This window comes from Lepisosteus platostomus, chromosome 2 (genome assembly GCF_059453375.1).
Source record: "Lepisosteus platostomus isolate fLepPlt1 chromosome 2, fLepPlt1.hap1, whole genome shotgun sequence".
NCBI classification, from domain to species: Eukaryota; Metazoa; Chordata; class Actinopteri; order Semionotiformes; family Lepisosteidae; genus Lepisosteus; species Lepisosteus platostomus.
Genome location: NC_142612.1, coordinates 15,275,320 through 15,300,169, shown reverse-complemented (window position 1 = coordinate 15,300,169; position 24,850 = coordinate 15,275,320). Strand labels below are relative to the sequence as shown.

At 38.2% G+C, this 24,850-nt stretch overlaps 1 protein-coding gene across 6 annotated transcripts in view; it reads left to right on the top strand.

Moving 5' to 3' along the window:
* LOC148676007 (rho GTPase-activating protein 6-like) overlaps nucleotides 1-19,616 on the top strand; it is a 162,438-nt gene extending 142,822 nt beyond the window's left edge. For 5 of the 6 annotated variants that reach the window (XM_088600154.1, XM_088600198.1, XM_088600183.1 and 2 more), the window contains 9 exons: nucleotides 1,025-1,220; nucleotides 1,926-1,981; nucleotides 4,280-4,430; nucleotides 5,144-5,292; nucleotides 6,922-7,101; nucleotides 13,235-13,332; nucleotides 13,670-13,932; nucleotides 15,590-15,670; nucleotides 17,008-19,616. In XM_088600154.1, the coding sequence (XP_088456280.1) occupies nucleotides 1,025-1,220; nucleotides 1,926-1,981; nucleotides 4,280-4,430; nucleotides 5,144-5,292; nucleotides 6,922-7,101; nucleotides 13,235-13,332; nucleotides 13,670-13,932; nucleotides 15,590-15,670; nucleotides 17,008-17,711 (1,878 nt within the window). In that variant the 3' untranslated portion in view covers nucleotides 17,712-19,616. The remainder of the gene's footprint in view (nucleotides 1-1,024; nucleotides 1,221-1,925; nucleotides 1,982-4,279; nucleotides 4,431-5,143; nucleotides 5,293-6,921; nucleotides 7,102-13,234; nucleotides 13,333-13,669; nucleotides 13,933-15,589; nucleotides 15,671-17,007) is intronic. The other variant, XM_088600164.1, reaches the window with a different exon arrangement.
* Nucleotides 19,617-24,850: the final 5,234 nt, after the last annotated feature.

Genomic DNA, 24,850 nt, shown 5'->3' with positions numbered 1-24,850 from the left:
CTCAAGACACATATAATATGCTTAACATACATAACTCCTCATTATCCTTACCTTATTATCCTTAAGTATAAATGACTTAAATTCTAACCCTATTTTATTTGTAGTGAGTATGTGCAATAACACAAGAGGAAACAGGCTGAAAACAGTAACTCTGGTTTTGCTATTCTTCTGTACCAAAATGTTTTTTTTCGGTTTCTCAATTTTTTATGGATCATCGGTTTCTGGTTTTCTTACTATGAGTGAATTGACCTGTGTTGCCAATGGATGTACTGTAAACTAAAACATTTTTTAGGAATGTATGAATATCAGCTCAAGGTGTTATGAAAATGTATTTATTTATGTGAAGGATGAATACTGACTTCAGCCCCTATAGAGCCTTAGTATTTGGCACAAACTGCCCCTGTGGCTACTGTTTGTTTTAATTTGGGTTAAATCCTTAGTCATTAAAACCACATCTTTTGTTGAAAGGAATTAAAATACGATCACGGTCAAGGCATTTTACTAATTTTGCAAATAATGAAAAAAGTAATACTTTCAGTCATATTAAATATTGAACCACAGAACTCATTACATTTAGGCTGTGCATACAGCATGTCCTTTTTTGGCTTTGACTATTTATTAACTGTGCAGGCAAGACATGGGAAGGATTTACTCTATATTGATTTTAGAATCATTTCATGTACAGAGGCTGACAGGGCACAAACTGTATAGGTGCATTCCTGAAAAAGAACTTCATGGTTTCTTGTCTTTAACTCTAAAAAAAATGAATTAAAGACACTTTTAAAAAGATAAAGTCAAAGCAATTTGTTTTTTGTTTTTTAATTAATTATATTTGAAGTTGTGTATGTTTTCCAGGTGAATAAATGAAAGGGGATGTGTGGGCTTTTCACATGCATGAAGGAGAGAAGAATAATGTGTCTTTTGGAGTTTTTCAGCATGTGCAGAGGCCAGGGAATGAGAAGATATGATAATGGGGAGGATGGGAAGATGAGGTCACGTGCTCACATTCCTTGGTGTTCTGCAGGGAGGAATGTCTGTGGATTCCATCACCGACCTGGATGACAATCAGTCTCGACTCTTGGAGGCCCTGCAGCTCTCTCTGCCGGCAGAGACACCGAGCAAAAAAGAGAAGCAGCGAGACAAAAAGCTGAGCTTGAACCCCATTTACAGACAGGTTCCCCGACTGGTGGACAGCTGCTGTCAACATCTGGAGAAATACGGTCCGTACTGATGAATTGAAGCTTCACGTGTCCTGTCTTGCAGCCCAGAGTAATCTATATTTTATCAGGCGTTGGCAGAACGCCAGATGTACCTGCCAGTACAGGACAGTTAGCTGTGTACCATTCTGTCTGGGGTACTGCTGGAAAGAGATTAATAAACTGTTTCATCACAGATGAACTTACAGTATACCATAATCATCACCTAAATGCTCGGTTCAGTTCACCCTGTGACACTTATTAACCAAAGTGGTATATCAGGTTACAGTGTGTGTCAATGTCAAAAAATACTAAAGAGCTACAGTATGCTGCCTTTGGAAATATTGGTGTAATTGTGTTGCATTTTGCAAAAGAAAAACTTGAGACATTTTTAGTCATTTATGTTTGTTATTCTGCAGAAGTGCTGGGAAATCAGCCTAAATTAAAGCCATTTTTATATATTACAGTACTGTACTTGTAAAACCTACAGTTACAAGATACGTAAACTGTTAAAAGTTCAAATGTCATGTTTCAGTTCCAGGCTACCTGTGCAAGGGATTGTATTACCGAGTGATATTGTAATGTTTGTTTTAATTGTGAAAAATCTTTTTGCTAAAGATAAGTTTTGTCAAAACAAAAATAACATCCTTCATAATGCCTGGCTACTGAACCACAGAATTTAGACTCATTTAAAAACAAAAGTAATAACTTTTCTTGTTTTTTGCCCAGGTCTTCAGACAGTTGGAATTTTCCGTGTTGGAAGTTCAAAGAAAAGAGTGAGGCAGGTAAGAATTGTTTTAGACGGTTGCTGATTCATCCACAGTTAGCTGTAGTGATTTACATTACCTGGAACATACCTACTCTGCACTTGAAGGTGTGAGCATTGCATTGCACTACAGCTTTGCTGTGAGTCTCAGTCTTAGTCTTCTTGCAATCTTTGAACACGTTTTGAGTTTTTCACTTCTTGTAACTTTCTGAATGGAAATGTAGTGTTGACGTTTTGCCAGTAACTAGTAGTGTGCCACCAGAAATCATGAATAAGTAGACTGCTATTTTTGACAAAAGCAGAACTTTTTTGCAAACCTATTACAAATATACAGTATAACACTCTAACTCTCATGAGATATGTGAATGTTAATTAACAAGTTAAGTTCTGACTGTTTCAAAGTGCTGAAAAGCAAAAACCTTCAGAGAATTCTAATTCTGCTTCTCAAAGCTCATTTTGCCCTTTTTTAGTTCATCATATCATAGTTATACTTAGGTCAGTGAAATGGGCTTACAGTATATGCTGTATGTATCTTATAAGGAGCACTTTTTCTGGATTTTTTATTAAATGCAAGACATACAGTTATTGAAATGCATTTAATTGAAATGCTTTGAAATGCATTGTAGAAATAATAACCATGAAATCATGAAGTAGAGAAGACATCCTAAATGTGGGCCGAAATATTCATCTGTTGTTATGAGAACAGACAGAAAAGAACTAAACAATATGAAAATTAATCTTCTTCAAACAACACTTATTTGTGGATTGGAGCACTGAAAATAGAAAGGCCTAAAAGATTTTCCGTAAACATGTAAATAAGGATAGAAGTTGATCTCTTTATTTGCTTAGTTACAGTACCAAGCACTCATCGTCCAGTTTTTTAATGTTGTGAATGTTTTTGAGTGGATTAAAATAACTACAGTATAAGTCTAATAAGCAAAATATTCCACACATTTATAACATTTTGTATGTTCCTGGAAAAACATCATACTTTTAAACAAGTGTTGTCTCCTGCAGAAACCTTTATAAGTATGATGTATCCTCAGGAAGAGACAGAAGAAGGCTAACAGTTTATGTTCTAGCCACTAAACACTGTTTTCCCTGACACACACCAGTATTTCTTGAACTTTTTGTTCCTCATATGTTTGTGGACTGGGTAGAAACAGGGAACATTCTCAGGTAACGTTAGATAACTCTTACTAAGACATCTTTATCTTTAAAAGAGCATTTCCAGTTTAGATGGATGTGATTTTCTTTTTACTTTTACTTATCTAATGCTAGGAGGGATTGGCTCCTGTTTCAGTGGGCATAAAATGGTAGCATAAATTATATGAAATGTTATGAATTTCTCTAGAGCCCCTTACCCAAATGGAAACCATCTGTGTTCAAATTTTGTTTTAAACGGTGTGTTGTTTCTTTAATTTATTTAGTTCTATATATATCACATTGTCACTGCTGTTTTATTTGAGTATCATTTTTCATGCTGCAGCCAGATGCAGTTTGTCAGAATACTTTGCAAGGAAGACAACTACAATATGCATGAGATCCTAGGTAATAAAACAGGCAAATGTATAAAACCTGTTTGACTATTTATTTTAATAGTGACCCACTCTTCTGATATTACATGAAGTCAAGACATTTTAATAGTCTTGTAATTCATAGATTTTCTTTCCAAAAGAACCTAATTTTATTTCTCAGATTATAGAGTTGTGCAGTGAGATAGTACAATGTAGAATCAGCACAGTCATAACACACTAAGAAGCTAACACAGAAAAGGTGCCCCTTCTGTTTTCAGATTTTTTGATAGTATGCGTAAATGCTTTATGTCTGAATGGTAGCAGTACTAAAGCGCTTACCTTTTTGCACAGTTAGCTGAATAGTCTTCTGTGATATCTATGGGTAAGCCAGTGGAATTGATCAGAGTACACTTGGCAGGATATTGATTAGAAGTACAAAACTACATTGAATTTAATAATGCAACAATACCATGAATTCAACACTAAATTGAAGTTTAGTGCCTTCTTTATGTTTCAGTTATTCTTGTAGTTACAGACGTCCTCGTAGAATTCTGTAATTCATCCTTGAAGATTGTAGTCTGAACCAATAGCTACTAGTAATAGTAAATTTGACTTTAATCCTAAGAGAAGCTTAATATTGTCTAATATCAGTACAGTATTTTTTCTTCTAGTAATATGCAGATGTGAACCAGTACGGGTGCCCCATTCAAATCATATATCCCATAACTGCCCAATGTATAACGTTGTCAGGGACGAATTAAACATCCTGGTAGGCTCATGGTCTTTCTCCGTTTTCCTAGCTTAGAGATGAGTTTGATCGTGGTGTGGATGTCCAGCTGGATGAGGAGCACAGTGTTCACGATGTTGCAGCCTTGATGAAAGAATTCCTTCGAGACATTCCTGATCCTCTGCTTACTAAAGAGCTGTACACTGCTTTCATCAACACAATGTGTAAGCAACTTCATCTCCTCTGCTTCTTTTAGAAATGAAAAGCAAAGCTGTGCAATTTGTCGTATTTAATTAATTATGAATTATTGTTGAATGTTTATTCTGTGGCTATTGGTAGAATGTTTATTTGTAAAATTAGGTGGGCTGCTATTCTTGTCTAGGGACTTTACCTAAATGACAGCATCACCACATTGTAGCCTGTTCTTGAACAGTTCTGTTCTCAGAAGCTAAGCAGGGCTGGGCCTGGTCATTACTGGGACAGGAGACCACTAAGGAAAATCAGGTTGTTGGTGGTTAAGCAGGTGGTACTCTTCCCTTTGGGACAGAATTTCCAAACCAATTCCCTGGTATGGTAACAGTGGATGCTGTGACATAGGAGGTACAGTCCTTCGGATAAGAAGTTGAACCAAGGTGCTGGCTACTTGGTTACTGTAGATTCCATGGCACAGTTTGCAAGAGAAAGGGCATTAACCTTGATGCCGTGGCTAAATCTTATCTGGGCTTGTGCAGTACAGTCTGGCCTCCCTAAAGTTCCTCCTTACTTCAGCTGGTGAAGGAACTTTCTGGTGCTGCACTTCAGGGATGGGTGAAGTGGGACCCTCTTGAAGTGCTTTGGGAACCTATGCGATGAACGCACTGTATAAAAGCAATTGCTGTAGCAGTCCAATACACTTCAGCAAAGTGTGACTTAATTTTGTTGTTGCTTTTGTCCACAGTGATGGAATCCAATGAGCAGCAAAGCGCACTACAGCTTCTCGTTTACCTTCTACCTCCCTGTAACTGTGACACTCTTCACAGACTCCTGGAGTTCCTGTCCACAGTTGCTGCCCACGCTGAGGACATGTTTGATAAGAACGGCCAAGAGGTAGCATCACCTCTCACTTTCACTTTACTCACCTCTACTTTCTTCGTGCTCTGACTAATAGATCCAGATGAATGAAATGATGTACAATCAGAGTGAATTACTTTTGCTAAGACCTTAAAAGCAATTGACTAAAGTATTTTAAATATTCCCCATACCCAATAGGCACAATATCACCCTTTCAACAAACAAAATCTTCATTTTGTGTTGTAAAAAAGGCAAATTAGATTGTGGTTTTCATTGTAAAAAAGTCATGGTTTATCTCCTGTTCCGTGGTTCTTAAACTGGATCATACACTGCTTATAAACAGTGAGGCATTAAGAATTTAAGCTCCATTTATCCGTTGATAAAGATTGCACTTTGTGGATCGGTGCTGTGTGAAAGAGACATCAGAATTATACTGTGGCAAGTGAAGGTGACAAGGTGGCAGACATAGTTGAGTTCACAAGGGAGTTCATACCAAGGGAGAACAGAACATTAAATTCTGTTGAACTTTCCCACAGTGTTCTATCTATAATCATATTCCAGAAACTAAATTGCAGAGCTTGACACTGTTAAGCCAAAAATTGACCAATTTCATGGTTGGGAAAAAGATCAGCAAATTCACCATGCCTTTTTAATTCCATGTCTTCAATGTCTCATTTATTGCCTAAACACATCACAACAAGTGGTTTCCTTTAATACAAGCTTTGGTAAATGGAGGTAATTTATGATGAAAACATATACCTGTACAGTACATCTATAAGTTACAACTTAATATACTTAAACCCAGTGTTCTTCTTGGTATTGTGATAGTGCCTTCTCTCTTCCAAACTTTATGGACTGGACCTACTAAGCCATTCTCTGTGAAATAAAATCTGTGTACGCTTGATGTATTAAAATTAAATAAATAACTTATTCGGGGTCTGCACAGGTGTGCAGTGATTAGCATTGCTGCCTCATAGTGCGGGGAGTGTGGAGTATGTATCTTCTTCCTGTGCTCTCATGGGTTTCCTCCCACAGTCCAAAGGCATACTGGGAGGTTAATTGGCTTCTGGAAAATTGGCCATGGTGGGAATGTGTGTGTCTGTGTCTGTGTGTGCCCCGTGATGGACTGGCGTTCTGTTCAGCGATCCTGAACTGGATAAATCAGTTAGAAAACGGGTGGGTGGATAAATAACTCCTTTACGATTTCCTAGTCAAAATAAAATTCTGTCTAGTTACAAAGGTCTTTATTTGGCTTTTTAGCTTACTGTCATTTGAAGAAAATCAGATGTGTCAAAAATCAAAGCGTTTACTGTAGTACTTTTCTGGTCCAAAAGGAAGAGTTCCGCCTTGTGTACTAACACATCTCCTGGTGCTTGTCCTATTTAACCACAAAGTAGACCCAGTGATATTTGACCCTCTCTGCCACTGGTATGGCTGCAGGCCAAGGAAGTCAACAAGTTGATTCCATTTTTATTGTACTGAAATTGCCAGAGCAGACATGTTGACATACCCATGTCCTCATTTAATCTCTTGGAACTGAACCTCTGAGGTTTATAGATGTTGGCACTGCGTAGGGGATTAAAATGTGAAAATAAATCTTGTTCTCTGGCACAAGGATGAGTGTCCAGTGTGCTTGTCTTTACATGTATGTGTTCATTGGTTTAGATCACTGGGAACAAAATGACGTCGCTCAACTTGGCCACAATATTTGGCCCCAACCTGCTGCACAAGCAGAAGAACTCAGACAAAGAGTTCTCTGTACAAAGCTCAGCACGGGCCGAGGAGAGCACGGCCATCATCGCCGTCGTCCAGAGGATGATCGCCACATATGAAGCCCTTTTCATGGTGCGTAACAGCTTCATCATTAGCATTAACTTTAATAATGCACTTTATTTCGCCTTCTTTTTGAACATTGACAGATTTCAAATGTCATTTTGATATCATTCTGATATCTACAACTACATTAGATCAGGAGTATCAGTGACAATTTCACCACATTTTTCATCCTCTACAGTATATTTATAATTATCCATCATTTTTCTTTATATTTCACTAAACTTAATGCTTTGAATTAAGTTATTAAAAGTAAATTAAAGTAATTACATTTAGAAATGGAATTATATTTAAAGCACGCAGTATACAGAGAGACATTTTTTCCGTGTGTGCATACTGTAGTATCAATTACTTCAGAATAAACAAAAACATTTATTATACCTTATCTTGCCATGTGTCCATTGCTTGCTTGGATAGGCTCCAGCTCCCAAGCGACCCTGTAGTGGATAAAGTTACTAGAAAGTGATGGATGAATGTATTGCCCCTAATTCCTGATCTGAGAAAGTTCATTTCTTAAATTCTGAGGAGGTGGAATTTTGACTGACTTAAAGGTCTTGGATAAAGGCAGAGAATGAAGTGGGATAGGAGGTGCTCTAGCAGGTAAAGGTGGGTGAGCCATCACTGCCACCTGGGCTATAAGGAGTGTGACCAAAACGGCCACCAGGTGGGGTAGAGCGAGCATCGGTGGGCTCCTGTGGGGATAGCAGAAAGAGGAAGGAAAAGAGATAAAAACATAGACGAGTTTCCCAAAGGTGCAGTATGTAGAACACCTGATAATGAAAAGGGGGCAGGTAGAAAAGATAGGAGATGTAAAAGATCTGACTGGGCATTGATAGCAGGAAAGGAGATTGAGAGTGAAGAAGGGAGAGAAAGGTTTAGCATAGAGATGGGAACGAGGGGCACACCCACGGGCACGGTTGCAGTAGGACTGTCTTGGGGCAACATCTTCAGGAGCTGAGGCAGAAAGGCAGAGGTTATGGCATCTGTGATCTCAGGAAAGCAGGTTGTTTTCTGTGGAGTCTGGGGAGACAGAGAGCAAAGAGTTGCGTCTTGCGAGTTGGAAAGGGAAAAGGTGACTTCCGCTTTTGGGCTGAATGGAGCCAAACCACTGTTGAGTTTAGAATATCTGGGGTTTTGAGGTGGAGGGCCAAGCCATGTTACTCCAGGCGTGTAACAGATGCAGTCAGGAGCTGAGTGGGTGGATAGCAGAGGGAGATCCATGGATGGGACAGTGAGGGGGACCACCGTGTGTGGACTGGTGGAGCTGGGTTGGAGGAAATGATTGGAGATTGGAGTGCTGCAGCCAACTGATCTGCGTGGGAGGCCAGTGAGAATAAGGAGATTCAAGCGCTGGAAGCTAAGCAATGATGCCCGCAGCTACAGAGGCTGAGGGGACAGGAGTTGCAGAGGGTCTGGTTGGGAAAAGCATTCTAAGGTGAGATAGTCAATTTCATGGAGGGCATTGTCCTCTGAATCAGTCAGGAGATCCACGAAACAATAAACAGACAGAAGTAGTGTGAATTGGAAGGATGCAGATAGGAGTGATAAGATGCAGCTGACCATAAGGTAGGTCATTCTTCTTGAGCACAAAAGATTGCACATGTGGTGGGGATGGTATTTATACACAAAAGAGTGGAAGTGGGCAAGTTTATGGTTTGCTCTCCTCTGAAGCTTTTGTTCTAAATTCCATTGATTGACTTGTGGTTAGCCTGACTTATTCAGACTACTACACTAAACTGCTCCAGCCTGTGTGTTGTAAAGTGGAACCATAACTGCACTGGAGAAGCCTTTCAGTCTGCAGTACTCACGGTGAATGGGAAAACATTTTATTATATTCATCTCTTCACTCAAGGGGATAAACTATGACAATTCTGAAGAATAGAAGAGTTATGAACAAGCCTGGTATGCTTGACGACAAACTTGACACATCAATTGTACGTTCATAAAATATTCACATTCCTATTTCTATTCTTATGTTGAGGAAGGGCTGGCTGTTCTACCAGCAATGTGTACAGTTTATTGCTCTAAATACATTTGAGAAATGTAAAGAAATCTTTTTTCGATACTCATACTATAAGTTATTCTGTTTCAGGAGAATAGGAATGAGAGTATTTTTCTCAGTATAGTATTAATACAACTGGTAACATGCTTGCTGGCCTGGAAGACACAGTCCTCTGAAAACAGCTTGAGGCAGACACAGAGGATAACACTGTAATAACCATATGGCATGGTTTTCTTGAGAGAGGCTCCAGGTCATATTTTAGATCATTCACTACCTGCTACTAATTACTGTAGATCTTCACGTAATTTGCAGGGGGCAACGAGGACAGAAACTCTCATTTTCTTTGTGAATCAATGTGATTCACATATTGTTGCTGAAGGCAATATCCTTGCTGCAATTATACTGAAGCTTTGGTTAGATGATGTTTTTTCCCACAGTGCCTTTTAAAAGTTTGCCGATGGTGATTGCTGATCTGCTTAAAAGATCTCATTTTGTCAGCAAAGTTATGTGTTACATTAGCTGGCAGCTTAGGTACATTTTAGTTCTATTGTAATATTTGAGAAACTTCATTTGCAGAGACTCCACCTAATTTTTGTGACTTCTTAAATCCAAGCCCAGCCAGAAATTAATTTTTCATCAACGGTTTAACCCCACAAAGATTAATAACCCAATATTACCCAATATGGACTCATTTCTGACAGGTTTAGAGGCAATTCTTTCATATACTCTATGTACCCCTAAATATCAGACTGTAGAACTACAGTACTGTATATTATTTCTCTACTATTCACTGAGTAACACGGTACTTTAAATGATAAGTATAGACTAGTAATTTCAAAGATATGAAAACAGTATTACATCAGATATTGTGCAAATGACTGTTTTCAAACCATTCCTGTACTTGTTTTTGTAGAGTTCTTTTATATTCAAACAGCATTGGTGTTTGACGATTGGTTGTAAAAGTTTGTGGGACATTTAAAAGGTTGCACAATAGCAGTTTTCGCAGTTTTCGCAATAGCAGGTGGTGATGTTCTTAGATTTTTTCTTACTGGATTTAAGGCCTAATTCGATTCTAGACAAAGAAACTAGTTGTTAAATACACACACAGGATCAAAGCTAGATCTTCACAGCAGTAATTGGTTCGCATCTTTTATGATTAGCTTTTACGGGTACCAAGATTTTTAAGAGCTACATGGTGGTCTGGTGTGTAAATGAATCTTCTGCAGTATCCTGTGACCTTTATTTTACTATATCTCTTTTATTCCACTTCCAGTACAGCAGCAATGATTTCAGATTTTCTCCTGAAATGAAAGATGTGTTATGCATTAAACAATCTTCCCCTTTAATGTTTTTAAAGTCTAATCTAACCTAACTGTTCTGAGGGGGTTTGGTGGGACGCCTGTGTATTTGGTTATAAAGAAACATTTTGACTGTTTCGGGACTGTTTTTTTACATTTTTGATTTATGTAGTTCTGTACAAACTGTGCCAGATGATATCTCTCACACAATAAAATTCTATCTTCATCAAAAACCTTAGTGTATACTAGTATATATTTGTATACTCCAAGAAATTCGATAAAACTGCAGCAGTGGAATCTTAAGGTCAAGCTGACCCTTCAAGCTGACAGAGTTATTTGCATTATTTTAGTATTTTATTATTGCTTCTCTTAGTAACTTTAATTCTACTGTATGTTGACATGCTTTTTTAAAACTATACAAAACAAAACACATGAAAAGAAAGATTCAATATTGCTGGCAGTAGCACTCAACAACATACAGTATTATACCGTGGTAATGTTCACGTAGGTATCCAGAAACGTTTGAGAAAAAGTAAGTGCACTTGAAGTGTTAGAATACGATATTGAGATGGAAACCAATCAAGGTATCAGATCCTTTCATCTTCTTCCAACTAGAAACTTATATTGGATAATTTGAAAAGTCACCAAAGAGAAATGCCAGAGTATCACATTCTTGTCCATCGTGAAAGATTTTTTTTCTTAATGAAAATGTCAGAGCAGAAAACACACAAATTCATTTTGCTCTTGCATTCCTTTGGTAAGACTGAGAGATGTTTTGGTTTAGGGCTTAATACGTCAATACTGTATGTCTGTCTTACAGAAAGGAAGCATTGCTCTGTGGTGCGAGAAAAGCAGGAAAAGAGCTGGCTGAGAACAAAGGCTTAGCTGGAGTCAGTAGTAACAATAAGAACTTGAACTGGTGCCAGAGGCTTTATGAGCTAACCGAGCTTTTAATTGTTTCTTTTTGGATTTTTCCTAAAATGTATTGACAGCTTTGTAGGAGATTACTGGATTGTGGTTTCTTGGAAATGGCCTGTTTAATGGCAGTGCCTGTATAATCCGACCTTGCTTTCTCTTCTCCACACGTTGTCAACACTTTGAGGTCAGCTGAAACAAGGCTGGTGGCTGGGGTTGAAATCGTGTCCCACAGCCACTCTGTCATCTGTCCCAGTAACATTTCATCCTTTTTTGGAGATTGTCACATTTATGAGCCTTAGAGTTTAAATGCATTATCTGATTACATAACAAAACCAAGGGAGGACATTGGTTTAGTGAGATAAGATGGCACATCTTAAAAGTTGGAGGAAATTCACTATATTTAGCTGTGCTCAAGTAAACTATATAGTGGGTGATTAGTTCACATTGGAATGAAAAGTTTTAAGAACATTTCCAAATAAAGTATGTTTGATAAATTTATTTCTAGATACTGTACTTTAAAGTGCATTCAGAGCTATAAAACTTTGTGAACTATAGCCTTTTTTTGTCTGAAAACAACAAAAGATGAATACATCCACCAAGGAACCTTTTGATCTGAATCCTTGGAGATGGTAAACTGTACATAGTGTGCACAAAACAACAAAGAGAATGAATGGTTTGTTATCATTTACATCTTTTATACGGACTGTAATATCATTGCCACGGTCGTAAGCCCCGCCTCTTAAGGACGCTCCAGCCCTTTCTTGTTTATCTTTGATTTTCTGCACCTGCCTACAGTTCCAGCCTCCTTCCTACAAAAGCCAGACGCTCCTACCAATCTAGGCTCAGCTTTGGAAGATGGATGCCCGGAAGCTCGCCTACCAGCGAGTCCAGGAGGGGCTTGACAGCATAGGCTTCGCAACGGCGTCCTGACCATCTGGGTCCGGGGCTTGGAGCGCCTGGCCCCGTTACCCCTTTTTATTCCCCCGACCCTTCTCTGGATCCCGCGCCTGCTTTTAGCTTCTGTCATGACTGTCAAGGATGGATCACCTGGCTCTGGACTTTTGATCAACCATGGACATTCCTACGGACTTCGGTCTTGTTTGCCTTGGCCACGCCCCCCTGAGCACCAGCGCCCTTGGACACGCCCCCCTGTTCTTCTACCAGCCCCAATCCTAGTCTTTTTCCCCGTGCTTGACTCACTCCCCTCCAGATTCTGCCGTCTGCATAGGGTCCTGAAAAAAACGCTTTGTGACAATCATGTTTTATGATTCTATACAGGCCTTATTGCTAGGTGTTATCACTTCTCATGCTAATCAAAAGGACAGAAAAGGAATTGTATGAACAATTGCACAATAACCTCTGCTGTTTGTTTCACAAGAAAGCATTGATTGTGCCATATTACATGTATGTCAAATCTTTAAACCTGGTAATAGCATCACAAAAGCAGTGAGGGAGATTTTCAATTCAGTGAGATGTCAAAAAAAAATGCCTGAGGCTATGAATTACAAAGGAAACATTTTATCTATGCTTTAGATAAATGTATACTTACATTAATATGAAGCTCAATTTTTAATTTTAAGCCATTTGAGTTGATAACACAAGCTTCTTTTAAAACCAAGAAGTCCTCTTAAAACATTGATCTGGGATTGTTGGGTGTTGAGAATCAGAGAATTGGACCAAGTTACAGAAGAGAGGAACGCAGGAAGACTTGAGAACAACTGATCAGATAGGTCAAATCAGTTTAAAATGTCTGTTCTCAGTACTCACCTGGAAAAATATATCCAAAATTCTATTACATACAAATGAGAAAAGGTTTTCTGTTGCTTCATCCTTCTCTGATAAAAGTCATATGAATAAGATTGAATGTGATAAAATACACAAGACCTAGGCAGTCATTGTGTTACATACTGTATTATTCCCTTATTAGGTCCCTCCTGATCTCCAGAACGAGGTTCTCATGAGTTTATTGGAAACGGACCCTGATGTTGTTGACTATCTACTGCGCAGAAAAGCTTCACAGTCATCGTGAGTTCAGTTTTTGTCTCCTGGTCTGAAATTAAAACCTTTTAAAAAAACTACTATTCTCTTTCATAAAAACAGCTTGTGTTGATCTTCATGCCAGAGGCTGATGTTAAAGAAACTCTTGCTCTCCATCTAGTGGTTGGCTAACTTCAACACACACTTCATTCACTGTAACTATCCTGCATTTTCATTTGCTTTAGATACCTTTTTATAATCAATGTACTTTAAGAATTAGAAGTCAGCTCCCGTAGTCTGTAAAATGAATGAATTAAACAACAGACACTGTAACGGGGTAAAACCCATCATCGTCGTCTTAATTGAACGATTAAATCTTTCACAGGAGCCCAGAACTGATTAGATCAGGTGCCGCGTTCTCCCTGGCTGAAAGGCACTCCTCGACGGATTCGAATAAAATCTCCAGCGGGGAGGTGTCCCCCTATGACAACAACTCGCCAGTGCTGTCGGAGCGGCTCCTCTTTCAGCCGCACGAAGACGTCAGCCCCGGCTCGGAGAAGCTGTTCCGAGTGCCTGAGCAGTACACGCTAGTCGGGCACCTGAAGAGCAAGTCCAGGGAGCTGGCCCTGGGGCAGTGGGCTGGAAAAGGTAGAGAAAGACCATGGGTAATCCCTACCCTTCCTATTACTGGCCCTTTGTGAGATTTATTTGTGATGAACGATATTTCTTTACAAAAGCCAGGTTCTCTGTAACAATGCTGAAATTTGGATTTTATTTCCATCTAAGCGTGGTAAAAAAGAAAGCTGTATGAAATCATCAAATAACTGTACATCTACAAATGAAACAAATGAAACTAGTCCACAGGCAAATATGTAGTATTTTCATGTGACAGCACGTTTGAACAAATGCCAAAGTACTTTCATGGCACCTAAAAATGCGCTGTTTAAGGAATCTAATGGCTGTAAAAGTTGCCAAGAATAATGAAAAATCTGGAAGGAGAAATTGTGCACTCCTAACTGTTCTCAATGAAGCATTTAACCCTAACGCATAATGAACAAAGTTTTCCCAATCCCTAGTAGGGCTCTCCAGCTGGGCTTTCAAATTGCTTTTTATGAGCTTCTCCTTAAAAAATAAAATGATAAAATCTGTTGGCTCATGGAAAAGAGCACTTTGTACCATGACCTCTATGAACAACTTTAACATTCTTTTGTGGTTAGGATCTTCATTGGCCTATGCAAGATGTGTTTATATACTGTATGTTAGGTCTTGTTAAATTGAAAAAAAGATCTACCATGAAAACATATTTACTATTAAGCTGTTTGTAATTTGTGACAGTAATATTTGGGAATTACATCAATACCTAATGAGACAACTTTATCTTGTAAAGCTGTACTACTGTAAAGAACGTATTTTATGTAAATGTTTAATACACTTTAGGCCCCTGGAATGAAGCTGACCTCCAGCACAGTTATGTCCAGCTCATGAGTATAAGAGACTTTTCTCCCCTCAGCCCTTTGAAAAAGTCAGGCAGGTGAACAGGAGAAATATACAGTGCTTCACAAAGATATTCATTCCCTTCTAGTGACATCCCATTCTGTTGAATTACAAATGATGTATCAGAAACGGCAAAGAAAAATAAAAACTAAAATGTGTTAATTGCTAAACTATTCACCACCCTGGGGCAGTACACAGAGTCTTCTTTTGCAGTGTTTGCTGACATTTGATTTTTACCACTTATAAAAAAGTTCAGTTTGAGCACACAGATTTTGATTAAAATATTCATTTAAAATATATATTATATATATATTATGTACTGTATAATTCAACAAAATGGGATATCATTGAAAGGGGGTGAATATTTTGCAAGACACTGTATTTAAATTTAAGTTGTTTACCATCTTCACCATGGTTTAAGAATTGTAGAACTTGGTTACCAACAGGTGCAACAATCACGACAACATACAGTATTTAACAGAATTTTCTCCATACAGGGGGCACATAGCATAGACAGTTAATTTTATTTTATTTAGAATTTATACAGTGTATTTTGGCCTTGTCAATTGACTATACCGGAAAAAACAAAACAGAAAGGTACAGAAAGGCTAGCTTGTTTTTTGAAAGTTTCTTGTTTGTCAGCAACACAGATTCTACCTCTTTAGTTACAGTTTATATGATTAAACAGTATACATTATAAATATGAATCATTTAATTCGACATTAATATTTACTAAAAGGAACACAGTTGTGTGTGAATCTCGCTTAAAAGTGCACTAAGTACAGAACAAATATGGTTCTTTTTTCTTCAGATATTTCAGATGAACACAATAATATTTGGGGAGCCTGGCATTCAACACTGAGGTCAGGTTTGAGGCAACCAGGCCTTTCAGGTATAATGTCTTTAGCACGTCTCAATTATTAGGGGAAAAGGTGTTTGCTGACAGCATTGCAGAACTCACTCTAGATACTGGTTCTGGTTTCTAATTGAAAAAAAGAGGATTAACAAAACCATTGTGGAATTTTGTAAGATAAAAAACTGGAAACATGCTGTAAGTGTTGAGAAGCTCCAAAGAATTCTGACTCTAACTATTACTAACACTTCCTTCCCTTTTATAATACAGTATACCAAGAGTCATTAAAAACAAAGGGTTTTGATTCCAGTTCTTCTTCAGAAGTATTTATTCACAAATCATCAGTAAAATAATTTCATTAACTTCATTTACAATAATACATTTACAGCAACACCTCATGAACAATAAATTAGCAACAAGCCATCATTTGAAATGCAGCATTCTGTAAATGGCAGAATGGTTTGCAGAAGTAGAAATGTGAATGCAGTCGTGACAATGTTCACCTATTCCACAAATGCTAAATAGTCCACATGTCATGCCTGGGTATGAACACATGCCAACAGAAATTGGCCAAAAATGAATTGGCACAAGGTTGTCTTCTGTGATGACCTATGACTCAATCTGCCCTGGCACAACAGCAGCATGTTGTGTTGTGTTAATTGATGGCTCCTTAATTGCACAACATTGTTTCTTGCTACATTCATTTGTTATGTTTTTAATGCCTCTCAGTATATCTGCCAATTCATGCTAACTTCATGATAGTATTATGGTCTTCTGCTTAATACGAATTACTGGGATTTATGCTTCTGTCTTGGTGTTGTTAAATGTGACAGTTTCCCAAGCTAACAAGACCTTTGGGCTCTTAGTAGTTACAGTATTTGCATCTACATTTGTCCACACTTTTGTAGGTGAGGACCATTGAAAGTCTGTGTTGTCTCTGCATGACAGTGAAATGAGTTCTGAATATGAATAATTATAAATGTGTGACCATTCTTTATTAAACATTAGAGTCCAAGGAGCAGAGTTCCCTAATATCATGTGTCACCCTTTTGAATTTTATGATGTGGAACTAATAGAACTGAGAGCAGAGACACAAAGACTTGAGATCTCACAAAAAGATGCATGCCACCTAAGTTAACCTAAATCTTTAGTTAGTGATTTAGTGATTAGCATGTCACCTTCAATAAACCTTTGATCTGACCTTGACAAATGCTTTTGTCTTTTCACTCTTCAATATCCACTGAAAAGAACATCTATGTCAGTGTTTTAGTAATAAATCAAAAAGACCACTCGTGTTCATTTTTTTTTTAAAAGAGAGAATATAATGTACTCCTCTTGATATCAGAAGATGTAAGGAAGTTTTTTTTTGGTCTTAGGTTCTCATGGAAACGTATGCGAGTTTGGATCGGTACAAGAAGGATGCTGCTACTCCTCAGGCAGACTGACGCTGGAGGGGCTGGAGAACCAGATTGTGGACAATGGGAAGCAGCCAGTGAGACGGACACAAACCACAGCTGGGGTCCCGGAGTGCAGACCTCACCCTCCCGTTACGAGGGCCAGCAGCAGCTCACAGGCTGAAGGAGGCAAGAAGCACATCCAGCCGAACCCGGAGGGGCACTCTGCTTCGAGCAGCACGGAGGACATCCCGCAGAGAAACTTACACCCCGCCAGCCTGCAGTACAAGCCGAAATCAATGTACGCTCGGATTGGGGACCTCAACAGAAACGAGGGTAGACCTCCTCCGCCGTACCCTGGGCATTCCAGGCAAACCCTGACTGGCACCCCGCCTCTCCAACCACAGCAGTCTCCGGGGCCGCCAGCGCACGTGGCGGAGAGTCGGCTCAGGACCGAGGCCGCGGCGCCCAGGGGCACTTCCGCAAGCCTGTCCGGAATGAACTTGGAGCGGCTGAGCCGTGCCCCCAGGCCCGATCCCCTGAAAGCTGGCTCAGGTTCCAGCGAGAGCCAGAACGATAAGAACATGTCAGGGCAGGACTGGCAGGACTGGCAGAGAGAAAGGTGGCAGATTTGGCAGCTTCTATCGTCTGACACCACAGACACGCTGCCGGAAACTCTTGTCTGAACCACAGCGATGTGTGTACAGTATATACAGTATGTGTCTATGTGTCTGAGCAGTTATCATATTGTCTCTATGGTCATTTTTATTTTAAATGTAACTTTTTCTACTCTTTTTTTGTTTTTACTTGTTGTCATACAGTATGATTTTTCGGCTCTAGTTTATTTTTGGGCTAATTATCTTAGATATACCTCACAAGAGATGAGCAAAATCCATTACCGTCCTTTAATACAGACATATAAAATATGTCATGTTTTTAGCAAGTGAATTCTGCCAAAACTGCTAAGAGAAACTTTGAATTCTGCCAAAGGCTACTTAATATACCTGTGTGTGTATATTTCTGAGTACTGAGTATTTAAAAGTAATTTGTCTTATCACCAGAGTCCCGAGTGCCTTAATAAGTTATACGTGACCTGTCACAGTGCTCTCTGTTTTGAACAGTTCTTCATAAAACAGCCATCGTGCCAATGAAAAGGCCATACTGTAGCTTTCAGACAAAGGACCTTACAGTAAATGTACAGTCCTGCAGTCACAGAAAAAATTGTTCTTACCCTGTGCTGAACATAGTGTGTGCTAACATGTTCTTTTTGAAACAGGATTTTTTCATTTATATTTTGGGGAAAACTCCTACAATTTTTGTCTTTAAGGGCAAAGGGGTGGTAACATTTGTCCTCCTCTACCTGTGGTATTTTCCAGCAATTTCTCTAAATTCCTTGGGGAAAAAATAACATTGGAAACTGTCTTTTGAAGTATTTTAACTACAGCTGTAGTAAGCAATACGTGCAAGAGAAAGCTGCCTGAAAGCTGGCATGTAATTAATGGCCTTAATCTGCGTTCATGGGATTTCATAAAAAAATGAAAATACAAAATGGGCAGTTCTTAACATATATATTCAAAAAATGTATACAAATGTTTTTTTTAATTAGGAAAACTTTACTCTTTGATTTTGATATCAATGCCTTGGTATATTCGAAAAACAGTGTAAATGATAATTGAGGACAAACCAAGACTTTAAGAAATTTAAGAAAGTGGACTGTGCGAGTGGCTGCTTCTTTTTCCTAGTGTCTATATTTGTTTGTAGGATGACAAATTAAAAATCTATATTTTTTTCTTTTAAATGTAAAAAAATTGCCTACCTTTTGCTATCTGTTTTGGTGTGGCAGGGAAGTCTGGTTGGTGTTCATGGTTTGTTATGGGTTAATAAGCGAAATCCATAGAATATGAATGTATTTACACTGTCTTTGGTCCTTATTAATATTTTAGTATTTTATGGCTGCTCTGTTTTGTCCAGCATTGGTTTTCTGGATCCAAAAACTAAACACATTTAGAAATTTTGAGACAATTTAGAAAAAAATATTTTGTTTATAGATGTGATGAAGCTATACTTTTGATCTACAATATATTTTGTAGTCAATTCACAATATCGAAACATGTCTTAAGTCAAATGTTATATACAGTACAGTATCTATAAATGTCTAAAGGTACTTTGAAATATTTTGAACATTCTGAAAATAACTGAACTGATTCAAAGTATTTTCGGAGTGGCAACGATCTCCTTTATTAAAAAAAGATCTCTCAAAATTACCAAGCTTTTTGCAAAGATGAAAATGGGAAGATCCAAGGAGGCCATTTGTGTTATGTGTATCTTGTAAATGTAAGCTATGGGAAAATGTACAAATGACTATGCTCTTATGTAATAATGGCTGTATTTATAAGCATTTTATTTTCAAAGTGTATATTATGTAATAGTTTTTGATGATTAATTCTGTATTATTTTGCCTAAAACAAGAACAATGTTGACTATTTCAATTATGTTGCACTTATTTTATTGTCTTGGTAATAGTGCACAAGCTGGTTTCTGTGCTTCGATATATTTGTGAGTATCATAAAGTTCGTTTAATTCTGACTAAATAGTCTTTTTTTATACTGTATATATTAAGGACCAGTGTATATATATATACATTATGTATATATTGCAGTATTAATTAGTTCTCCCTATTTCACCACACTGGAGAGAAGAACCATCTAGACAATCTTCAAATTCCACTTTTTTGTTTACGTAGAAACAAAGTCAGCAGCTACCAATATCTGTTGTTTTTTTTTTAGCCAAATTTGACCTGTGAAGACGAGATACATATGGACCATATGGACCTTACAAGAACATCTTTCAGGGTTACAGTGTGCTTAAATACAGTAGCAAGGAAAAGTGAACTTCTTGAAGTTACTATAGATTGTGGGAGTAAATATTTACAGTAGCTCTTGGTGTTTCAGAAAGCTCAAGAGCCACCTAAACAAATTTCTTATGCTGATTTTTGTGTAAATATGCCCCTTTCCCAACTTATGTGAGGGCCCCGTTGCACAAGTCTGTACATAATCTGAATTTGACATAAGGCAGGAGCGACACCTTATTACTGTACGTGTTGCATGAACACATAAAGAGAATTACCAGTCTTGATATTTATAAATAAAGACAATTTGCCTAGTGAAAAAACATTTTAAATCCATTTTATTAGAATAATAACATAATACAATTTGTAATAAAAAATATAGCAATAGCACACATTTGAAAATATACACTACAAGAAATTATAAATTAAACATTGGAACAAGGGAAACTGCTTTTACCTGGTTTGTGCCATAAATACTGTAATTTCAATACCATACACTTTATGTTCATTAATTAAACACAAAATACACAGTAAACAATAAAAATATTACAATCACTTCGGTGCTTCCCTGATATGATTGCAATAGAGATTACAACATCATTTGTGGTTCCAGTATGTTTTAAGAACAATCAGATTAATTATTCATTATTCCCTGCGGATGGGTCTAACCATGGATGCTAACTTTGACTTCATATACACAAACTGAGGTCAAAGTGACCTCACATACACAAAGCTGAAGTTTTGTATATACCGAAACACTTCAGAAACAGTTTTTTTCACCCCTTGAAAAATGTTAATGCCTGGTTTTCCATTCTGTGCTTCATCAAGCGGATAATGAAAAGTGCCAAGGCATTTATTTATTTTTTGCAGATAGTTGTGCTCACAGGTTTGCCATTTTTAAGCATTCTGCAATTATACTGCGGGTCAGTAAATGAAAAAGGATCTGTGGAGGCATTGAGGAGTTGCTCATCCATCATCACTCAACTCCAGCAGCACAACCAATTGACAAGAAGCACCCATGTTCAAGCCAGAAATGCACAATTGTATCACAGCCCACGGGGAGCTAAGAAAGTGCGATCTTCTACACAGCCACTGCAGAGACACTCTTTGCTCACAAAACCACTGACACTCTCTGTACACCGAGCCTTTTAACAGAGTAAGACCCATCCATCTATCGATCCAGTGTCTAACGGCATCTAATTATTTACCAGTAATTCCATCCAAGTGCAGTTTCATGGAGTCACGTCTTTACGCGGAGAGCTGTGGGAGTAAGAAACAAGCTGTCCGGCCATGTTGTTCAAGCGAATTAATTCCTGAAGCAATTACTGTAGATACTGAAAATCCAAATGAGCCAAGCGGGCTAAACAAGCATCTTTCATTTGTAACTTTTCATACAGTCAGTTCCATTTTTTGCCACTTCAATGTGCTTTCCTATGGTCTAGGTCAATAACGTCGTTATTACAATCACAGTTAACCACGATCAATTGCCAGTCAGAAGTTACAGAGTTGTTGTCAGTCCCACTGGACGTTCTGAGCTTTTATTGTCCTTATTTGGCAGTTTGCTGTAGTTCTGAATCAATGTTGAAATGAAGGAATTATATTTTGAGGGTTTGAAAAGACTTTAAAAATTATTTTCAGGGCACTGAATGCTTCATTTGATACTCGTTGTAATGTCTGAGTTACTTTGACGCTAAGCCTTTTTAAAATCCCAGTGTACACCCAAATGACAAAGAAATACAGGTTAAAAGGTGCATGATCAGAATTTTGATTATCTACATGCAAGAATGTAATTAATGTTTTAATTAAAGTTTTCAATAATTTAATTAAAGTGTTCAGTAAGACAACATTGACTTATTTTTTTCAGTTGGTTGCGTTTCCCATTTTCCACTGATTATATATAATATTTATACAGATGTCACGGTTTAATATTTACAAAAGAGAAGCAAGTGCCTGCAATTCGTGCTTCCTTTTTATTTGACGAAATTGTGTGTGATGACATCCTCCCCACCAGTAGAGGTCCCTCATATCATTTTAATAGCTGTTGTGTAACGTAAAACAGAAATTTACCATTTGTGAATTTACGTACGTGTTTTTAAAAGTATTATCTAAACAATACATTCACATAAATGTATAAAAAAGTTACCTTTAATATTTTGTTTTTGCATTAATATATAAAATTCCTGAACACATATAATGACAATTCCATACGGGAGCTTCTTTTCAAATACGGTCAGAGATGGAAGTGTGAGAAGAGAGAACAGGAATGTCCTTTCTCAAACGGAAAAAAAAGCTTTAGTAACGTGGGAGTAGTTTTCACAACGAAATGATCCAGAAAACCTGTAGCCCTTGTCATGACCTGGATTCAGAAACATTGATTAAATCCCACAACTCAGACATGCGCTTGAGCAGGTGAGGAACACGTTTATTTGTACTGAGAGATGAAGTAATTGTTAATGATTTCAGCAACATTCAGTTCTCTGTTTCATTTGTGGTATTTTATAAAATATGTACGACATATAGTAATTTACACCCGTGTAAATTGCACATTTATGGAATGTAAATACTAGTAACTTTTAAGCATGTACTGTATGAGACAAAAGTAATTTGGGAATATTTTTAGACAAAATAGAGAGCCCAGACTTTACTTTAACTGTCTCCCACATTACATACACAGTCAAACTCAATAAACTGAGACATATGGAACTATTTTTTTATTTAGAACATTGAAAGATTAGGATGTACTAAGGATTAAACTATAGAACGAAAGCAGGATGTACTGTACAGCAGGGGAATGATGAACATTCCTCCGCATTATATTATAGTAAATATATAGATTAAGCCTGTAGAGAGCGCTGGGTGTGAACTTTTCAGACTCTCCAGAACCAAACCTCAGCAAGCATTTTTCAAAGCATTTTGTGCTAGCAGAAAAACAGCTGTAATGGCAGGCTCATTGGGTTTGTTTCCATCTTGGGAAGTCTGTCTGAGTGGTATTTGCAGGTTGTCCCTTTGTGTGTTTTCTTTGTGGGTTCTCTCTTTTCCTTCAGACTCCCAAAGACTTGCAGCTAGGGGTATGAATGTGAATATAAATGGCACGTTTATGGGGGTGGGGGACTTTGTGTCAGTGGCCTTTCATATTTGGGGGGCTTGTTTCAAGTATTACATGTCTTACGTACAGTATGAGACTACAGAGTATCAAAATCTAGTGGGCAACACAGGATAAATAACCCCCTTTCAGATGTGACAAATCTGATGAAAGAAAGAGAAGGGCTGCCAAGCTGTTATTGTTGTTTAATAAAACTTTGGTTAATTAGCAGTCCTACTACAGTATATAAAACAAAGCTTTTTCCACATCTTTGCAAAGTATGGAGTTTTTAAACTCAAGAATGTGTGACCTTGCCTGCTTCTGATCTCCTTCTGGCATCACAGAGCCTGCAGCAAACTGCTGAGTCTCCCAGCAGTTGGTTATCATGGCGAGGAGTCTACGTATTCCAGTCACGCCAATTTGCTTGCAATTCTGCCAGCAGCTGAATCTGATTTCCTCCAAGCCGGTCACATCAGTCTGACCTCCACACCTCCGAAACAACTTGCTTGCTCAAGGTGCCATGATGTCTGCCACCTCTTCTAATTAGGATTTGGCTGAACTGTTCCACAGAAACCCACCCACTGCCTCACTAGTTCCACATTTCCACTGTGTAGCTCAATCATCAGTCTCGCTATGCCTGTTCAGAAAAGCAGGACAAACCACTTGGTTCATGACAATAGTCATTGCTAATGCCCTTAAACATTACCAGCACTAGACCTCAGGCAACTCATAGTGTGCTAGTGAGGAAAAAATATTTCACAGTCCATCTTTCTTCCTACTTGCAGAACTCCTCTGCTCTATCTTCCTTCATTTATTTACAAGTTCCCCTCCATGCTTCTCTGATGACATTCTCATTGATGTTTTCCAAACTAGAGCTCTTTCAACCTTGACTTGGTTTTTCAAATGTCTCAGTTCTCTTCAACACAGAGAAATCAATTTACTACTTGGGTCTCTAGGGATCATCTTCGATTCTAGGTTTTGCACCTCTTTGCCACAAGCCACGCTTGGCTGCTTTAAGACAATTCAAGCCACTTTTTTCTGCTCTTATTGAACACCAACTCTTAAACCTCTTCCTTCATTTAAACTGTTCTACGCACATTGTCTCTCAGTCCTACTGTCTATCATCTCGTTTGTTACCCTTATTTGCCCTCACTCATAAATAATTTTCCAATGCTTATTGTGTCCCAGATCTCTTCTTTCATTTGGTCAATTTGCATCTGTTGAGCACATCCTCATTGCTACAGTATAATAGCTTTAGCTTCCAGAATTTAAGAATGCTACATTGGTGTCGTGGGGTTTCTTTCACCACTTTTAGGGGTCATGTTAGCTGTGTTATCATGGGGGCAGGTAGCCAATTTTTCAGCTTCATTCCTTAAATTTGTTCTCTGTGTCGCATTCATTAGGATTTTGCCAAAATAATGATTTTCTTTTTTAAACAGAAGCTTTGGAGAGTACCAGAATACTAATCTCATCTACTTCTGCTCTCCAACACTTAAATGTATTGCCTTCCAAGAACCCTTTTTGCACTTCTTTCTTGCACCTTATCTTCACCCTTGTAGCAGCTCCCTAGCTCATTCCTCATGAAGAAGGTGAGGGGTGGGGGATCCTGTAAACTGCATCCTCATGGCAGCCTCATGCCATTCCTTCAGCTAGCTCAGTTGTGCCAAGAAAAGTTCCTTCTCCACTTGGCATTAATTAGGATTTGGCTGAACTACTGAAAAAGTGCAACATGACAGCAGTCACTGAAAAACTTGAACTCCTCTACTGTTACTGTGCCCTTCCTGCTTGCTGCTCTTAAAATTGCCACTTGGCTTTTGTTAAGCATGGCTAGTGGCTTTCTCATGTTCGCATTAAGTGCTACCCTGTTGAGTAAGGCTATTCTCTCATCTTTAAAA